Source organism: Mytilus galloprovincialis, chromosome 1 (assembly GCF_965363235.1).
Source record: "Mytilus galloprovincialis chromosome 1, xbMytGall1.hap1.1, whole genome shotgun sequence".
Lineage (NCBI taxonomy): Eukaryota > Metazoa > Mollusca > Bivalvia > Mytilida > Mytilidae > Mytilus > Mytilus galloprovincialis.
The window spans coordinates 10,786,216-10,807,764 of record NC_134838.1 but is presented as its reverse complement, the minus strand read 5'-3'; the positions used below and the strand labels follow the sequence as shown (position 1 = coordinate 10,807,764).

At 32.2% G+C, this 21,549-nt stretch overlaps 1 protein-coding gene across 3 annotated transcripts in view; it reads left to right on the top strand.

The window, feature by feature from the left end:
- The first annotated feature begins 7,258 nt into the window (after window positions 1–7,258).
- The window catches only part of LOC143065114 (uncharacterized), a 58,717-nt gene continuing 44,426 nt past the window's right edge, over window positions 7,259–21,549 (top strand). For 2 of the 3 annotated variants that reach the window (XM_076238485.1, XM_076238475.1), the window contains exons 1-6: window positions 7,272–7,312; window positions 9,746–9,883; window positions 10,696–10,837; window positions 11,685–11,804; window positions 19,450–19,676; window positions 20,446–20,546. In XM_076238485.1, coding sequence (XP_076094600.1) covers window positions 9,803–9,883; window positions 10,696–10,837; window positions 11,685–11,804; window positions 19,450–19,676; window positions 20,446–20,546 — 671 coding nt within the window. In that variant the 5' untranslated portion in view covers window positions 7,272–7,312; window positions 9,746–9,802. Of the gene's footprint in view, window positions 7,313–9,745; window positions 9,884–10,695; window positions 10,838–11,684; window positions 11,805–19,449; window positions 19,677–20,445; window positions 20,547–21,549 lie in introns of all 3 variants that reach the window. The other variant, XM_076238493.1, reaches the window with a different exon arrangement.

Sequence of the window (21,549 nt, the reverse complement as noted above, 5' to 3'; positions counted from 1 at the left end):
GGAATATATAAAAATAGCACCCACTGAAAATTACTCAAGTGTTATTGGATAATTTGAATATTTTATTAACGTCACATGACCATTAATCCCCTTTTCACCTGCGTTCTAATTATCACTTCTTGGCAGTTTTAAAATAACATGCTAATTAACATGGAAGTAAAACTGCCAAATCTTAGGTAGTAAAGTTTACTGACTGTTAAACTGCAAATAAAAACGACAGATGATCAGGTAGACATTAAACAAACAAATTATGATATCAAATTGTTCTAAACAGATACTAATTAAGACTCTCAGGATATGTCAAAAAAAAAAAAAAAAAAAAAGCTTTCAAAAAGTTCAACATATGAACTTCAATAAATAAAAATCAAATAGAAAAATAAATTTGAAAGACATATCGAACAAGAACATTGATTATATTTATATTTAAGGAACTCCAAAAATGTATCAGGACTTCGAATTAAGGATATCCATAAACTAAGAGATATTTGAAATGCCTTTAGATTAAAATTAAACTGACTTTACTTTTCCTGTTTTACCTGGATTGATTGATTAATGGTTGCTTAACGTCCAGTGGCAAATATTTCATGCATATTCAGGACGAGAGTTTCACCTGGAAGTAATAACCCCAGTAGTTTATAATTTTGGAAAGCCTGTCGTAGCTAGCTTATATCAAGCAACAATTTCCGAAGAGGAGAGTAGAAAAGTGGTAAAAAGTCGCCCTGAATATGCATGAAATATTTGCCACTGGTCGTTAGGGATCCATTACTAACTCGAAATAGGAAATTTATTCACTGTGTAGTTTGGTTCTTGTCCCTTTACTTTATCTTTCATATTCAAATAAAAACAAACAATTCAAAAATGTTAATTTGATTTATATACGGTGAGCAAAAAAGTGCGGACCGGGATTGTGTTGTGTGAACCATTGTGTCCAGTCGTCAATGTGTAAGTCAATGGGCACAATACGTAATGATGATGGTCATGTTAAGACCTCGGTAAGAAATACCATATGACAGCTTTTGAAATATTGAAAATTATATTGTGAATTTAAGTTAATCTTGAAAGATTTGCCCTTTTTACAATTAAAAATTTGTCATCTTTTGGTTAAATTCCTTTCAGTTCTTGGGTGTCCTTTTGATATGATTTGTCTTGAATGAAGCCTCCTCTCCCGAACAACAATAAGCTCTGCACTTGTATACATATTGTAAGAAGGCTAGCACATTAATTTGTTAGTGACTGAAGCAACCACTTGTATACAGGTTTATCCCAAATGAATTCAAATGGATTTTAAGAAATGTTTTATTTTATGTATGTTCCAGAATATGTATATTTTATTTAAAGGAAACTCCAATTATAAATTATCTGAAATGCACAACCTAGTTATATGAATATGTTGCATCTGAATTGGTTCTTACTGTGTTCACATTGTAAAATGGTTTCAACGTTGAATAAGCTGTTTACATCTTCCACCTTTGGTCTTTTTTCAATAGTTGCCTTATTCGCAATTAGACCACATCTCCTTATATTTATAACATGCAGTTTTAGAAATCTGCAGAGATTACTGGATTGTGGTAAATTTTTCACACAATATACTCGTTTACTTATTTTGTGAGCAATCATTTACTTTTGCTTGAATAGGAAATACGTGTGTTTAATATACACGTATATACATGTATAAGAATAAGAAGGAGAAACATGTTATCGCTGTTCTTTACTTTCATGGTTGGAATAAGGCGTTCAACAATGAGCAAATTAATAGAGGGTTTAATAAAGGTACCAGCCACTTGTTTTTTACATGTAGAATTTGAAAGACTATTACAAATAATTGTGTGCTCATCATGGAAAGGCGAGGATTGATATTTGGTTGATTAACGCCCAGTGGCAAATATTTCATGCATTTTCAGGACGTCAGGATTGGCGAGTAGAACCACACAACAAAGAAGCAGTACAAAAACATGTTTATCTTCAACACGTTATTGGGTTAAACATATATAGGGTTAAACATGTTTAAGCTTGTAACACTTTCCTTAACATGTTTAGGAGAAGAACATATATAGGGTTAAACATGTTTAAGTTTGTAACACTTTCCTTAACATGTTTAGGAGAACATATAAAGGATAAGAACGTGTTTACAAATGTATTAAAAGTAAGGGACGACATCAAAAGATCGATGTAGGATAAAAAACTTAAATCAAATAGTTTGGGGATGGGGTCAACATTGCTGCAAGTTTTGTTAATCCAAAATCGATTTTACCTCTTTCCATATAGCCATCTTTCAATAACTTCGAGCATTCTTTGATACTATAATGGTCATTGTTGTTTTAATTGCATTTGTGTTTTATGTTTTGTGATCTATTATCTGGTGTATAAAACTTCGGTGTTTTCTCCGTGCATGTGTTTATTGTAAGTTCTTTTATGTATATTACGTTACTTCACTCATCGAAAAAAAGTTGGAAGGTTTTGGTAAAATGAACCAATTTTACTCCGCTACTTGCACACGTGTGTGTCCAAAGTAACTGCAACTTCCTCATCGGTTCTTTTTCGTTATTTTATTTTGTCATTTAGGAATTTATAAATTGAAGACATATTGCATAGTTAGTTTCATCGTAATATTCACAATCTTTGTCTTTGACATGGCAAGTTATATATTTTGCACGAAAAGCTTGATATAACTTAGAATTCCCTGGTTGAAGCATAAAAATGTCATTTGAGGAATTGAATGCTTCTTTTTATAATTCTATATAGTTGTATTTATAAGCGTTCATCGTGCACACATTTTTAAATTGAAGCGCTACATATTGCATTTTGGTCAATACTTTTACATCACAATAAACTTATATATAGAAGCATTGAATTCTAACATTATTTTTTTTGTGTGTTCATGGCATGTGTTCCAATTGGAATCCATATTGTTGGTTTTTTATGTTTTTATTCACCGGTATACATATATAATGCAGTTCTTTTCTTCTGAGACTGCTTTAACTCATGAGTTACAGTAGTCTCTGCTTTCTGTAATACATGTTTATATGTTCATTTTTTTAACAAAGGTTTATATGCTGAAAGTTTCAATCTACTTAATTAGCGAACTCATATTTAATATTGCATGTCAATTTGTCTTGTAGCAATACTTATACTATAACAAACCCGCCCTTATAGTACAGGGCACCATGGGTGATAAAACTAATGATGAAATAATATGTATACACATGGAAAAAAGTATTGCAACACCTTGATTTTTTAAAACTTGAAAAATCAGCCTCTTTTTTTGGATGAAATATAATAAAATATGTGTATAATATTATTGAAACATAGTTTATGATAACATTGGCATTGAAACGAACAAAAAATGTTTGAAAAAAAATGATTTATATAACCATAATTTTGATAACAAAATGAAGTGTTATTTGTACAAAAAAATGCATTTTACAACTTTTACTGTAGTCAAACTTTGCAATGTCAGACATTTCAAAATTAATCTTCAGATGACTGTTCACATCATGGTTGATCGTTATACGCCAAAGAATTAGTACTTTGTGCGCAGCCCCCATTCAAACGGATAACCGCATCTTAACGTCTTCTGATTGCTTCCATAAATCGACTAATTTGTTGCTAAGGTAGCAGCAACCATTTCTGATGAAGGGCATTGTTTATTTCATGATGTGTTTGAACTGGGGTGTCCTTTCGCGCACTTTCCGCCAAATAGTGTCCCAAATATGCTCGATATGGTTCAAATCCGGGCTACGATCGGGCCAAGGAAGATGAACCGAATTCCATTTGAACATTGGATCTTCCTCCACGATGCTAATTTCCAACTTTGGCGAGCTCTGCACTACATTGGATACGGAAAACTGTGTCTGTTCGTTAGCAAAGGTCTCCGAAATGGTCTTATCGCACGATAATCAGTAGCGATGAGTCGATCTCGAACAGTTCTTGTTAAAAGCTTCCTGGATGGCCACCACTCTCTTTTTAGGATTGTCTTGTATGCAATGGGTTTCCTTCTGACCAACCTTCATTATGCTTGATTTTCCCTAGCAAATGGTATAGGGGGTCTTCATTATCTCGGAAGGTCTTTAACAGCGTTTATTGCCTGATTTTTATTCTCAAAACGACTTATAGTGGAATGGTGATGACCAACAATACGTTCAGTTGTTACAACGACACCCCTGCTTCTGTTATGCTGATAATATGCCATCTTGCTGCAGTTAAAAGTTTGTCAAGGACCCGTTACAAGGTGTCAATAACATAACTTAAAAAACTTGGTTATTTTTAAAAAGTGTTGAAAACAATGAGGATAAAAACAGCTGTTTTGCTGTTTACGGGTACAGTAGCTGCATGTGCAGATAAAAACTTATCGAGTCGATATTTATTGATTAAACTCAGGTGATACTTAAATAATGTTTAATTACTTCTATTTTACCAAATTATATCACAAAAAAATAAAGAGTGTTTTTTAATTTCAATTTCAATTAGGTGTTGCAATACTTTTTTCCATGTGTATATATATATAAGAAGATGTAATATGGGGCCAATGAGACAATTCCCCATCCAAGTAAATGTATGATTAGCTAGTATTATTGTTTTGCCTCTGGGTATTCATTATTTATGCATCACGTCATACTTTGAACGACAAAATTATTTCATGTCTACCTGTGCGAATTTCAAACGCGCAATTTTACACCAGTACTCAAAACCCTCCTTCCTTGATGGGTGCATTTTACATAGACAAATAAAATCGTATAATATAATCAAAATGAGGATGTTAATTTGAAGTACGCCTTTTTGTGCTTTTTCGTTACATTTGTTGTTTTATAGTGATTAAGATGATAACATAATGTTGACTGCTGTACCCCTAATTTTGACTTTTTACCTATTGTGTCTGTTTGTGTTGTTCACGCATCGGTGACAATATAATGGAATTTGATGCGACTGTCATACAAGTGAGAGGTTTAGCTAGCTATAAAACCAGGTTCAATCCACCATTTTCTACATTTGAAAATGCCTGTACCAAGTCAGGAATATGACAGTTCTTGTCCATTCGTTTTTGATACGTTTTGTTATTTGATTTTGCCATGTGATTATGGACTTTCCGAATTGATTTTCCTCTGAGTTCAGTATTTTTGTGATTTTACTTTTTATAAGGGGGATTAGGATGTGTGTATTCAATAACACTTATCGTTATCTTGATGATATTTGTTCGTTAAATAATCAAGAATTTCCCCAATATACCATTTTAGTTTAGATGGTGATGTTCCTTTGGCACCATCTTACGGTGTAACGAGCTATGAAATATAAACACCGTAAGATGGTGTCAAAAAACACCACCATCTAAAAATGAAAAATTAACAATAGGGAACGAAAAATCGTTCCTTTTGTCGTAAATTTCAGTGTGGAGTTTATCGTTTAAAACCGAAATATATAAATCTAGGAAAGGACAGTTATTACCATATAAATTTGATTTATTTAAAGTAAGTTCCTTGGGGTAAATTTCAGCAGTATATTGGAAAAATTCTTGATTATTTAACCAAAAAATATCATCAAGGTAACGGTAAGTGTTGCTGAATTTATCAAGTAAACTTAATTTTGACGGGTCTTTTCTGAGTTTAGTCATAAACTGTGATTAGTAACAGTACAAAAATAAGTCTGCTATTAAAGGGGCGCAATTAGTGCCAATAAGGATACCTACAACCTGTCGATAAACTTTGCTGCCGAACGTACATACATATTATCAAGGAGAAAATGAACAGCTTCAATCATCTCATCACACCTCCAGTAAGTATATCTAGGATATTTACCTTTCTCATTAGAGAAGAAGGCTTTAAATGAGCTGCAGCAAATATATTTGCATTTAGATTTACCAAACGACCATTTAATTAAAGAGGAAAATTCTTTTATCTATTGTATTCTATCCATTGATGCATAGATGCATTGATACGTAGGAAACTACGTTCATTTAGTTTTTGCTTTGCTTTTGAATGAAAATTGCAACAAATTTGCCGACTACTTTGTTAAAAAATGACGTTTCAAGCGTGTCAAAATTACCACCACCGGCAATGTGGAAGGCTGTTTCCAATGAAGAAATAAAAACGTATCAAACATGGGTCCGTCATATAAACTAATAAAAACTTGTATAATATATGTGTATCAATATATGAAATAACAAGATGTGGTATGATCGCCAATTTATGTTGAAAACAATAATTGAAAAAGACATTTCAGGTAAAAAAAAAATATACTCAGGTAAACTACAGGTAAATTCGCGCAAACGTTATACCATTTCTCCTTGCAAATGTAATGCGTGTCATTTTAAAATCCGCGCAAATGTAAGTCGCCCATTATTTGAGTTCGTGGTCTAGTGGTTAAGACCGATGGCTACAGTGCTGTAGGTCCTGAGTTCGATTCTCACTCAGCGTGCTAAAAATATCAGTACATCAGAAGGGTAATTTTCACCCTCTCACACACATCTCTGGTACCCAGACCGGAGTTTAAACTAGACTGGGTACTTTGGGGGCTTCGGTTGGCCAAAGTTGCCCCTTACTTTGACCTGGAGATCAATCTTCTGATATCTCTGGTTTGTCTGTTTCCACCGAGTGGCCCGGTGGTTCTCTCCGAGTACTTCGGCTTCCTTCACCATAATAACAGACTTCCCGGTGTCCTACACGCTCCCTTGGGTGGTGTTGGGTGGGGATTGTTCTGGTGGTGGGAAAATATTGTAAAGGACACATCTTCATTAATCATTAGGGAGTGTACATGGATCCGCTGTACCCTTGCAGTCTTCAATCTTCAATCTTTGTCGTGATAACAGAATAATCTCTCTTGTAAATTATCCTCTCTTGTAAAATTATTAATCACTAATGTAGTTCCTCCTTTGTACTTACATATTGTAGGTGGCGCTTTAAAAATATTAAAGAATTAATGTATGAAGCGAAAAAAAGAAAAAAAAATTGTTAATTAGATAATTGAAATGACATGAAAAATTAAAAAATAATAAAAATTAAACGAAATTTAACTTTTTGCAGTCAATCAAGGGTGCGTCTAAATTGGCGGAATCTAGAAGTACATACATTGACAGAAGAGTATAATCAAATAAAGTTAACATTTTTATTATATTTAAATAAACGTATATATCTATATGCATAGTTTACAACAGAAAACACAACATAAACTTAACAGAGCTTTTGATCAACATGAATGACTCGCTTATCTGGTATACCAGCGGGGTCGATGCCAAGGTTTTAGCACCATGACTGAGATCTGGGTTATCTGCTCTTTGTTTACAGCGGTGATTCAAAACAAGCACTGACAAGATTTAGCACTGTATGTTTATTCTTTAACACTCATAATAGACTAATAGTTTGCAACAATTTAGTTTATGAACTAAGTGTCCATTATTCCTGTAAAATAACAAGGAGTCAGAAAATTTAAGCTTTGTTTTAAGGGGATAGCCCGATTTTCCAGGGGAAAAAAATCTGCGTCGGTCCGACATGTGCCGAATTCCTAGTTTTCGCCGACTGGTACATCATATAAGTGCAACACATATAAGCTTCTTCAGTTTCAGAAAACCAACAGCATACCGATGTTTAAAAGCATATATATTTATACTAATAAAAATAGGATTCATATTAATACATTCGAGCTTGGTTATATATAAAATGTTTTAATCTGTTTATTACTATTATAGTCGCCGTCAGCTGAAATTCGTAGCGGTTATCGGTAAAAATAATCTAAACTATCAATCGCATTCACTCAAGATATAGTTTTTCACATTCCATTCGTAAATCGCAAAAAAGAAAAACCACTACTGACCTACCTTTTAAGTGATTGCACTGTGATAATCCCATTGATCCTGACCTTCACATTTTCCAAGACGATTTTGAATGGTGGAATCCTCCATTGTTTTTATCGGAAGTGTTTCCGTGGAGTTCAATTTCATAAAATTTGCATAAAGCGCGGGAAATCTTATCACATCAATGAAAAGAACATTTCAGAAAACTGCGTAAGTGACAAATGTCATATGTAAACAAATGATCCTCATAGAAACGAAGATGGCGGAATGACAATGGAAAACATTCTGGAAAATGTGAAGGTCAGGATTATTACAGTGTGATCACTTATAAGGTAGGTCAGTAGTGGTTTTTCTTTTTGCGATTTATGAATGGAATGTGAAAAACTATATCTCGAGTGAACGCGATTGATAGTTTAGATTATTTTTACCGATAACCGCTACGAATTTCAGCTGATGGCGAGTATAGTCTTATATAAAGGAAATATGTTCTTATATTTATGCCTTATCGCAATTCCTGGCTGACCAGAGAATCTGTCCCTTTTGAACTATTGACGTCATACAACAATCACTTTTCCATTGTGGCGTCAGATATTTTGTATTATGACGTCAAAATTTTATGGAAACCTGTGTGATGTCCAGTAATGGTGGACAAATAGCAATAAGGTGTATTGTATTAAATTGAAGTCACATTCTAAAGGTAAACTAATTTGACCGCCTAGAATGGAGATCTCTGTCCGAAAAGCAAAAAGATACAAGATGCACCATGTTCATCAAAATTATAAATGAGAAAGTTTCAGTGACAAAGGAAGGTTGTCTTATACAACCTAAACAACTGCTAAGAATTATGCATGATAGAAGCTTCCAATTTCAGCATCATTAAGTGAATACTGGAAATATTCTTTCTTTTCATTGATTGGAAGACTCTCCCTCATGGGGTTTTATAGACACCATCAGTCAAGGCTTTTAAATCCTCTCTGACAAAACTGAACTAAATTCAAACGATATGGGGGAAGGAGAGGGGTCTGTATGTGCCATGAAGTCATTGCAAAATATTTCAGTTTGTTGATTGTAGCTGTTATCAGATTACGGGTAGAAATAGAAAAAGTAGAATAAGATAATCTGTAGAATCTTAAGTGTTGGGAAAACTTTTTTTGACAAAATCAAAAATGAATAAATTAGAATAATTGTCATAATGAACAATCAGAAAGTTTATAAAGAGCATTTATTTCAACCAATTAACGGTTAGATTTAAATTAACATTTTTATTTAAAGCCATATCTACAAAATTGAATATAATTACATAAATTGATAAATGATTTAAAGATAGGAAATGCTAAGGCTAACTTTCTAAATTCCTTGCCAAATATTGAAATTGTAATAGAATAAACTGTCACATCACCTTCTTGTTTGGCTGTAATGCAGTTTTTGATGAGAATTAATGTTATGAGCATGGTGATTGTAGTTCAGGAAAATGTTTAGTTTTTAGATATACAGTTTGAAACACTTGTACCAAATTAATAAAAATACAACCCACACTGACTGTTTTAGAATAGATTCTGTACACTACAAAAATTCATGTAAAAATTAAAATTCTCAAGAGAAAATCTGTTAAGCCAAAACTCAAAAAGTAATCGTGTGTAACATCAATAGGTCAAGTGTTGATTTTAATGACATTATTGATTAATTAAATGCTTTTAAGTCCATACATTTTGGTAGTATGCAATGTTTACGTCCACATTATTTCCCTATAGATATACATGATATATATCATTTATATCGATATTATGTACATTATGTATAGTCCATGTAAAATATTGAAAAAAAATGAAATTATTTTACAACCTTCCTTGTTTCCTTCTGCAAGGAGGCAGCTGGTAACCGGTATGTATATATATTTTTGCCTTTATTTCAACTTGTGTGTTTGTAGCAATTTGTTATGATATAATATCCTGATTGTATTTAAAGATTTTATTAAGGATGGAAATGTCAGTGAAGCAGTAACATGTAACTAAAGGCAAAGAAATGAAGCTTGAGCTTGAGGTGTTGGCCTCTACTAACATCAAGAGGAAAAAACCATGGCCAAAGATAGTTTGGGTTGGAGAGGTTTGTATCATATATCGATTCATACTTTTATTTGATATACAGTTTATACATTTTGTAGTTTCCATACTTCATGATTATTACATACTAGATTTTTATCTTAGATTACTGTAAAAACATAATATTCAAAGCATTTGAATTTTGAAGAATAGATTATCTTATAAAAACTAGCAGATAAGTAGAATTAGTCATGACTTGAAATGAATTGACTTATAACATACATAGATATATACATACAGACTGTACATTAATAGTTCTTTGTGGTAAAACACAGTCAGCCTTAAAAGTATTTGCACAAATTGAAATGAAATACTCAACATCCAGAGAAAAAAATGAACCGACATTTCATTTAATCTTTGGTGAATAGTTGTCTCATTGACAATCTTAACACATCTCCTTATTTTTATATGGAGCACTTATAATCATTTTATATAGAAGATAATACACTAAATCACACGTGCAGATTGAAAAAGTAGTCTTCGCCCGGCTTCGGACATGTTGGAACAATGGTCAATCAATCGAAACAAGACAGAAACAAAAAACATTTTTTCCAGACAGTGACAGACAGATTTACAGTTTAAAGTTCTATGAGTAATCAGCATTTTGTGCATAACCCTGAGATAACTGGCACTACAGATGGCTGTGTAATCCAAGTGTTGCACAAAAATATTCATCCCTGGATGTTAGCAGAAAGACTGATCATAATCTTTTTAACTGACATCACTAAAATCAGCAATGCTTTTACTGTCCCCTGTCTTAAAGTATTACATTTATATTTTTAAGATATTATAATGTATTTTTTAAATATATTTTAGGAAAAAGAAAGCCTCCTTTTACTGGATAATAAATCACATCGCCTCAGTGTTTTATATGTCCCATCTGGAAATACCAAACGTAGAATTAACAAATTATCTCCCTTGTTAGAACAAGCAGAGATTATAACAACAACAAAAAATGGTAAGTCAAGTTAAATTTATAATTAATTTTATATTGCATTTATTACATGAAGATAATACTTCAATTAAGAAATTTTTATCATATGAACATTTAGATTTGACTGAACATATTTTTAAATATGGAAGAACGCTGTAATACATCTACAAGTATATGTGTAAAAATTTTGATTTTACAGTAACCTGAATTTATAATTATAATATTTAAAAAGGATAAAAATGTGAAGATGTGCCATGATTGCCAGTAAGACAACTATCCATATTAGGACAAATCTATGAACATCACTTTATGGCCTTTAATGATAAACAAAGCCTACATAAAATTGTTAATATAAAGATAAGGAGTTCTGGTATGATGCAAATGAAACACCTATACACCTGCGACAAATGACTCTGAGTCAGATGTTAACAACTAAAGGTTGCTGTACAGAAGTCTATTTTATTCAATTACTAGGCCTACTTAAAAGTTTTGATGATGGAGGGACATTGACATTTGTACAAATGCAATCTTAAAATAAATGATTGAAGATAGTTAAATATTGTAAGATTTTATTTAATTAATTTTCATTGTATAGTATATTCAATAATTTTTTGTTAAATAACTTTCACTTCAATATTTTGTTACTGAATTATTTATTCTATTATTTTAAGATTATTTTATTGCCAAGTTGTCTTTTAAAATAATTCTATCATAAATATATTCAATTCCAAAAACATATAAGAAGTACATTTTTGTATAATTTTTTAGGTGAAACACAATATTGACAGATTAAATTGTGATAACAACTTTAAAAGATTAAAAAGTCAGTTGTCTATGTTACTCTTTAAACCTCATTGTGGATATATTTCAGGACGATATGTAATTGGTTTCTTAAAAAGTGGTGAAGTCTTTATATGGCATAAGGATAAGGATATTTTGAAATCAATCCATGGGTTGGAAAGCATTGTTTCTGAAGAGGATTTTATTCATGGTAAGAACTAAGTGATGAAAGCCATATTATAGCAAATACAATATAATGTACAGACACAAAAACTGTTTTCTAATAAATTGATTTTCAGAATTAGAATAGAACCAATAGAAATACTTTATATATATTTCTGTTAACACACTGAGTGACTTTAGAGACACCTGATTGATTTTTGTCGAGCCTGCAACTTTTGTTGCAGAAAGCTCGACATAGGGATAGTGATCAGGCGGCGGCGGCGGCGGCGGCTGCGGCGGTGTTAGCTAACTTCTTAAAAGCTTTATATTTTAGAAGGTGGAAGACCTGGATGCTTCATACTTTGTATATAGATGCCTCATGTTACGAAGTTTCTGTCAGTCACATGTCCAATGTCCTTGACCTCATTTTCATGGTTCAGTGACCACTTGAAAAAAAAGTTCAAATTGTTTGTAATGTTGAATTCTCTCTTATTATAAGTAATAGGATAACTATATTTCATATGTGCATACCTTGGAAGGTCCTCATGTCTGTCAGACAGTTTTCACTTGACCTCGACCTCATTTCATGGATCAGTGAACAAGGTTAAGTTTTGGTGGTCAAGTCCATATCTCAGATACTATAAGCAATAGGGCTAGTATATTCGGTGTATGGAAGGACTGTAAGGTGTACATGTCCAACTGGCAGGTGTCATCTGACCTTGACCTCATTTTCATGGTTCAGTGGTTATAGTTAAATTTTTGTGTTTTGGTCTGTTTTTCTCATACTATATGCAATAGGTCTACTATATTTGTTGTATGGAATGATTGTAAGGTGTACATGTCTAGCGGGCAGATGTCATGTGACCTTGACCTCATTTTCATGGTTCAGTGGTCAATGTTAAGTTTTTGAGTTTTGGTCTTTTTATCTAATACTCTATGCTATAGGTCAACTATATTTGGTGTATGGAAATATTTTATGATCTTTATGTCAGTCGCGCAGGTTTTATTTGACCGCGACCTCATTTTCACGGTTCATTGCACAGTGTTAAGTTTTTGTGTTTTGGTCTATTTTTCTTAAACTATAAGTAATAGGTCAACTATATATGTTGTATAGAAGAATTGTTAGCTGTACATGTCTGCCTGGCATGGTTCATCTGACCTTGACCTCATTTTCAAGGTTCATTGGTCTTTGTTTAGTTATCTTGGTTAATGTTAAGTTTATGTGACAGGTGTTATAAAGCTTAACTTTATACTTAGGACTATTAACATAATATCAATGATTAGTATAGAAGGCGAGACATTTCAGCGTGTGCACTCTTGTTTTTATTTAAAACATTAAACGAACAGATCTTCTTTTAAGAAGTTGATCAGTTGTAAATTTTGTGGAGATTTCTTAGGATTTGTACATCAAACAAACAAAGCAATTTTCAAGCCTATCAACACTTCGGTTGAAGGTTAGAACCTTGTACATGGCAGGTGCATGTGAATCCTAATTTATTGCCAGTTTTCCTACTAAAGGTCAGTGGTTTTCTACAGGTACTCTGGCTTTCTCACCTTATATAAATTGGCCAAAACACAAAAACAGAAAGTAATGAAAGTGGAATTAATCATAAATAATCAATCAATCATTTAAGATATTGAAAATTCTTTTGACAGGTTTTAAGAAATTGTAGCGCAATGTGTTATTTCTGTCTTCATGCATAGATCCACAAGTTTAAAGTTCAGTTTCACAGATTTGATAATGGAATAAGAAATGATGCACCTGTCTTTTATCAATATTCCGATGCAGTTAAACATCACAAATGTGTTCTTATAAATGCATACACAATGTCATTATAATCGGAAATACTTCATAATTATGTAAAAAGTAAAATAATAAAAATACTGAAGTCAAAGGAAAAGAAAAATCGAGAAGTCTGTTCGCAAATGTCAAAATCAAAAGATCAGACAAATGGAAAACAGCTGTAATATTCCTGACTTGGTACAGACATTTCCTTAGGCAGCTAGATAAATCTTTTGTTTAAACAACTCCTTAACTATCACAAGTTTTTATTGTTTCGCCTGCAACAAATCTTTCTTGTAGGCATAGTTTTCTTTCTTAAAATGATTTTTTGGGGTTTTATGGAAAACATAAGAATCACCATATGAGGACTGCATTTAGTATTGAGATTTATAATTCAAAAAGTAGCTGTATAGACTATCTTGAAACTTCCTTCCTGGAAGGGTTCATGAGACATTGACTTCATAGACATTAATCATGGATAATGTTAAATCCACATTATGATACATGTATAATTACAGTAAAAACACATTTCAGAGCCAGCTGAAGCACTCCTCTGCGTGCGGGATTTTCTCACTGCATTGAAGACCCATTGGTTGCCTTCATTTGTTATCTGCTCTTTGGTCAGGTTGTTGTCTCTTACACATTTCCCATTTGCATTCTCAATTGTAGTGATAGTTATCAAAGGTACCAGGATTATAATTTAGTACGCAAGACACGCGTTTCATCTACATAAGATTCATCAGTGACGCTCATATCAAAATATTTATGAAGCCAAACAAGTACAAAGTTGAAGAGCATTGAGGATCCAAAATTCATTCATTATCAGTAAAGTATAAGAGTAGGCGGGATAATTTGGAAGCCTCTGTAGTGAATTGGAAATAGCTTGTGTTGTGTAATTTGTTTGACCTATTGGTCTGTGCGTCATTTCTTCCTGTTTGAACATGTTATATTCATCTTTGAATCTTCGATATGTATGTATTTAAAATATATATCTCATTAAATAAGCATTTCAGTTGACATTTGAATGTGTTAAAGATTAAACTCCTGGAGAAATTGTTTCTGTTGATATTAATGATTTAAATTACAAACTATGGACAAAAGTAAATTGATATTATAAATCATTATGCATAATAAGTTTATTTTTGGGTAAAAAACTTGTAATTCAACTGCTTAGACCACATATGATAGTTTTCACAATAGGTGTCAAGATGTCAATGATGTTGCATTAAAACAAAATATAAAAAGAAAAATGCACTATAAGAAGGGTGTACTGACATAAGTGGTCTCTAAACACATTAACTCCAAATGGAACTTTCGTTAGTGGAAGCCATATTAACTATGTGTATCAGTGAGAAAAATGTAAAAGCATAAAAATATAGTATATATACCAATACACATAATTAACAGCACCTATAACACATGGATATTTCCTTATCAAACTACATGTGACAAATTTGAAAAACACAAAATAAAATTGCAGCAAAATGGGCTAGTAAGGGCTAAATGTGAAATAAAGTATCTGAAAATAAGTTGGTGTACAGTATTGGTTAATTAATGTGCTGTTTAATAGTTGTCAGTATTTAAATTCTTGGATTAGTTGTTCTTTAAGTAAAGAAAGGAATAATTTCGGAGTAAAATGAGAGGCTTCCCTCCTCGTGCAGTGAGGTATTAACTGTTTATTCTCTTGAGAAAGAATAAGGTTCAACACTTATGTGTAACAGCCATTGTTTAACTCAAATTGTGTGTACTTAATGAAATTTATTAACCCTAAACCACACAGACAAACTGCAACATGTTATGAAAAATGAAACATCCCTATAAATAGTTGACAAAATTTTTTATATAGACTCAATAAATATGTTGTTTTTCTTTCAAATTGGATTAATTAATAAAAAGATATGCTTATTACTCATGTTACTGGTGACATTTTGAAACATAATTAGTTATCAAAGGTACCAGGATTATAATTTAGTACACCAGACACGCGTTTCGTCTACATAAGACTCATCAGTGACGCTCATATCAAAATATTTATAAAGCCAAAAAAGTACAAAGTTGAAGAGCATTGAGGATCCAAAATTCCAAAAAGTTGTGCCAAATACGGGTAAGGTAATCTATGCCTGGAATAATAAACTTTTTATTTGACATTTTGAAATACCGTTTTTTTTCATGTGACATTTTGAAGGATCAATATTTTACATAAGCTGATGATTGACAAGACATGCATTGAAAAATTACATGTATTAAAGAAAAAGCTTTTACAAGGATTTGTAAAAAAAAAAATCCTTCTGTCCCGCTTCAGGTTAAAGTTTTTGGTCAAGGTAGGTTTTGAAGAAGTTGAAGTCTAATCAACTGTAAACTTAGTACACTTATCCCCTATGAAATGATCTTTCTAATTTTAATGCCAAATTAGAGTTTTTGGGATACGATTGCTTTCAAGCAATCTGTAGACTTATACCGGTGGCTCAGAGCAATTTCCCTCACGTCAATCGTTTTATTCTAAACATTAAGGAACATATCAGATTCTTATGATTGTCTTGCTTTTAAAGGTAAAAACAAACAAAGGGATTGAACTTAATCAACTTTCCTATAATGTTCTTTTCATAATCTTCATGTTTGATAATTCCCTTGACTTCTATGCGTTTTTAACAACACGGAAAATCAGAATTAAGCAGTATTTATATTTAGTGTGGTTATAAATTTATAAACACGTCAGAGGGAATTCCCAGTTTTGATAAAATGCGAGAGTTCTCTGAATACCGATAAATCTATGTCTGTCATATAAGAACTGAAGTGGAGTTTTTCTTATATTTTACCGTTATGAAACTGATATTTGAGATTGTACTTCCATAATGAAATTGAGAACCATCTAGGTCGTTTAATAAGCATTTAATATAGCTTGCCCCAGGGTTTGATTTGGAAATTATGCGCATGCGTATAGTTTTCTTGACTTTAAGGGGTTTTAGATTGAATTGTTGCTCTGGATTCCCCACTCAATTAATTAATTTATAACTCATGGGATCTTTTCTATGTATGTCTGCTATTAAGGGTTATTGTTGTTGCATAATTTTAAAACATATGCATCATTTAGATTAAAATAAATATATTCCACATCGTAGAACACCCCTTCAGGCGAAATGGAGTCTTCCATATTATCGTTTCGAGTTGTCTCCCTTCCGGCAGGAACTTCCGTGAATTCTGAATATAAACAAGACGCCGAGTATTAGCTCGTTCTGTCAATAAACGTCGTATTATATTAAAAACGAATGCAATTTAAACCGATAAATGTGTACGGAAAGGAGCCATGATGACTGACCCAAAGGAAATCACAGGTACTTGTGGACAGGATACCCTTTGGGTGCCCCTGAGTGGGAGTATCCCGAATGACCCCCTATGTAGTTTAATTTTGATTTATTTTTCATTAAACGTTTATTTAAATTGTTTTCACTGGGAATATATGTCGAAGTTACTGACAAACAGCATTTGAGATTTTTGCCAGTCGACTGATATTCCTAACTCTTTAAATATCTAATTTCCTTCACAGGTACTTGTGGACAGGATACCCTTTGGGTGCCCCTGAGTGGGAGTATCCCGAATGACCCCCTATGTAGTTTAATTTTGATTTATTTTTCATTAAACGTTTATTTAAATTGTTTTCACTGGGAATATACTGTAACTTCGACATATATTCCCAGTGAAAACAATTTAAATAAACGTTTAATGAAAAATAAATCAAAATTAAACTACATAGGGGGTCATTCGGGATACTCCCACTCAGGGGCACCCAAAGGGTATCCTGTCCACAAGTACCTGTGAAGGAAATTAGATATTTAAAGAGTTAGGAATGGGGTTCCTCCTAGAATTAACGTAGAAAAAAAGGTGATAAGATACGAATTGAAATCTACATCTACATCATACGACGATCCATCAGCACATTGATGACTATACGTCGGCGCATCTCTAACAGACACTTAATAAAATATAATAACCAATGAGTGAAATAAAATACCTTCTCTGACATCTCTCACTCTGAGTCAGTCAGTGACTGCTGTGGAAAGTAAACTTGGTATTGATAGTACAAAAATAAAACACAATAGACCTAATTACATTGTTCATACACTTTTATCCGGGTTTGGCTATTTTGTAACTATTTTACATGTCTGTTTGTCATTTGAATTAGTTTTGAAAATAATATTATCCAGCTACATGCATACATGTGTCAATGAAACAATTTGGCAATCGTATCCCTCAGAGCAATCTGCTCTTTGATTACTCCATTTTCATGGTCCACTGAACATAGAAAATGATAGTGCAGATGGGGCATCCATGTACTATGGACACATTCTTGTTTTGAGTTTGTAGGACCTCATATTCATTTGTTATCAATTCTCTTATGTTGTTTACATCTTGATACACTTTAATTATTGTTTACATTTATTTTCCTAAGCAGTGAAAATTGAACTTGCCCATTTTTTCATCAAATCACAAAAACAAAAGGAAACGAGAAAACCGTGATATCTGGTAGGTCAATCTGCATTGAAAGTTGAAATGTCATTTTAACCTGAAGCACTTAGGATTGTTTGATTGTTATTATCAACATTGGCTTTATCATGATGGCTACTTTCTTTTTTTTGTAATGTGTTTATTGGCAAAAAAATACATAAATATATAAATAATCATAGTAAGTATGTCAAAAGTACATCAGCAAAATCAAGACAAGTACATAAAGTTAATATTTTGAATCATTCAATAAAAATGTATAATATAAATAATAATAATATTAAAAAAAGAAGAGAAAATCTAAAACCTGAGGTAGCATCGATTTGGTAGATTTTTTTATTACGTAAAAGTTTACTTGTAAAGTCATTCTATTAGTTGGAGCCAGGGTTTCCAGCAGATGTAAACTCTTTGCAATGGTTTATTTTTATAAAATATTATTGTTTCAATAAACAAATTTTCTTTAAGATAATTTTTTAAGGCTACAATTTTTATGGCTACTTTCGGTTGGGTAATGAAAACCTTGTAATATAGAATAAGAATAAAAATACATGTAGTATAAATAAAAATACATTGAGATAAAAGTCAAACTGAGAAATATCTCGCAACAAAGAGGGTTCTTTCTCACAAGTCACAACCTCAGATATAACAGGAGAGTGTTCACTGTGGAAGAACACTTAAAACACTCAGCTACCATGGCCCCCAAAAACTTCAGAGATTTCATATAGTAGATAAGTAAACAGTAAATGACCAAAAGAGACAACAGTCTTATCTTTTATTCATATAAGAACACACACAGTACAAACATAAAGTACTAACCATTATCACTGAACTAGTACACATTTTTGTTTAAGGGAAAACTGAAGCACGCCTTCCGGTGCAGAGTGTCTCGCTGTGTTGGAGACCCATTGGTTGTCTTTGGTTGTCTTTACAGAGTGTCTCTCTGTGTTGGAGACCCATTGGTTGTCTTTACAGAGTGTCTCGCTGTGTTTGAGACCCATTGGTTGTCTTTGGTTGTCTTTACAGAGTGTCTTGCTGTGTTGGAGACCCATTGGTTGTCTTTCGTTGTCTTTACAGAGTGTCTCGCTGTGTTGGAGACCCATTGGTTGTCTTTCGTTGTCTTTTACTCTTTGATTGTGTTTTTTGTCTCTTTGACACATTCCCATTTTTAAAGTACTGTAAACCAACTTATTTTCGCGAACGATTTATTTTCCCGACTTTCGCGAGTAGAAAAATAACGTGAATATAAATCGTCGCGAATATGTTAAACTTGGATCTTTCCTTATTAAACTTCATCAAGTGAATCAGAAAATCGCAAAATTAAAGAGCCGTGAAGTATTCAAAAAGGGTAAAATGCATAATTAAGTATCAGCGAAAATAAATTTGTTTACAGTTATATAGATGTCTTTTGTAGGTAAAACAGCAATTTTCTCCTCTAATGATTGTAAGCATATCATAGTAATATTGGGTACCAGTCATATCTATATCTGGAATAGAGAGCAAACTGAATCAGTTCTTGAGTCTAAGGTACCAGAAATTAGAGGAACATGGAATCTGATTACTGTCCCCACTGAGGCAGGAATACCAAACCATGACGAGTGTCCAGAATGCAGTGTGGAAGGAATCTTTTTTACTCATCAGGTATGTTCTCTAAGAAAAAGGTAATTCTATACTAATATCTATACAAGGGTACCAGTTTAAGTTTACAGAAGAAAAGGGGGGGGTCCAAGGGGTCCTGATCCCGAAACCTGGGGCTTAAAAACATGAAATCCTGAGGTCCCGAATTTAAAAAAAAAACAAATCCTGACATCCCGAAATCTAAAAAAAAAAGAAATCACAGATCCCGAAATCCCGAGCTTAAAAATACCCAATCCTGACCTCCTGAAATAGGTCCTGCCTCCCTCACAGAGTGATCATTTAAATAGAAAAATACATGAGAATGATATCACACACTGTATTCTTTTTAAAAAATACAACACAATATGTACTTGCATTAGGGGGAAATAAGATCAGCAAAAGAAAAAGATAAAAAACAATGGTCATGTTCATGTGCTGTTTGTTTGCTCAAATTAACAGTTACAGTTTTACATGTGTTAAACTCCCACTTTTTAAAAGAACCCCTACCTTGTTTGCCTATCCAGATCATATATTGTAAAAATGAAACACACAATGGAAGAATTCCTGCTACCAACAGAATGAATATTTACTTGTACACGGAAATAATAAATGGCCCATAATTTGGAAAGTTGGGTCAAAATGTGGTAAAAACATCAGGAAACCTTTTTACAGATACCAACAAAGAAGAAGAAATCTAGAATTTAAAAAAACAAACCAAGTCCTGTCATAACCAAAACATAAATTTAGCATTATAAGAAGTTCCTTTATGTTATATATGTTTTTTTTTCTTCAGAACCTTGGATTTTGCAGTCAGATTTCTTTTGCCTTTAACAAGGATAAAGGAGTAAGCATTGTCACTGTCTTACTAAGTTTTAATGTGGATGGAAAAAGGAGGTGAGATTTTCATTACAGTTTGTATGCAAGTTTCTTAGAAGTAGAAAAGTAGAAAATTTTGGGTCTTTTGTTTAAGAATTAACCATATTTTACTAATGAAGTAGTTATAGAACTTTAGGATATACCAATATTTAAAGCAATGTAGTACTGACTTCAAAGTTTTACTTTTTTCTGTCTCTACTGTCCCATATAAAACACTTTTCAGGATTTTTAGTAAAGTCAAAAAGGACCATTCAATTTTCTGAATTTTTGTACACTTTGATTTGTAAAATCCACACACTAATTTCTGAGGTGCAAAATATCTTGAAAGTATTGGCAGATAAAATAATAAAACAATTTTAAAAAACACATTTCTCAACAACACTAGTGAAAACTGAAAAATTTAACCAGAAATGTCATAGGCTTCAAATCACAATAATATTTTGAATTTCTTCTATTTGTTTACATAATAAAAGGATTTTTAAATGCTTATTCATCATGATTTCATAAGACATAGAAAGAGAGTAAACAAAGTTATTTATAAGAAAATCCAATGTCTTATGTGATAATTAACGTATGTAAGTGCAGACTGATAACATGTTGTTGTTGTCAGGTGTATACAATTAGCTTTTCAATGAAATAATACTTTAATAGATGAAAACTTTATCAAAAGTGCAGACTGATAACATGTTGTTGTTGTCAGGTGTATACAATTAGCTTTTCAAAAGAATAATACTTTAATAGGTGAAAACTTTATCAAAAGTGAAAATGATATGCATGTATAAGCTGTATAATAACATTACCAACAATGACTAACTGAAATTGTATCAGAAATTCCCATTTAATATAAACTAGTTTTATAAAGTTTCAAAAAATAAACCAATAATGTAGGTCATTTTTATTTACTGGTAGACATTTTTATTTTAATAAATTTTTGGCAATGGCATTACACCTTGCAAAAGTATTGGATGAATGAAGTAATATGATTAAAAATGATTTTATTTATTAATCTAAATTAAAAAAA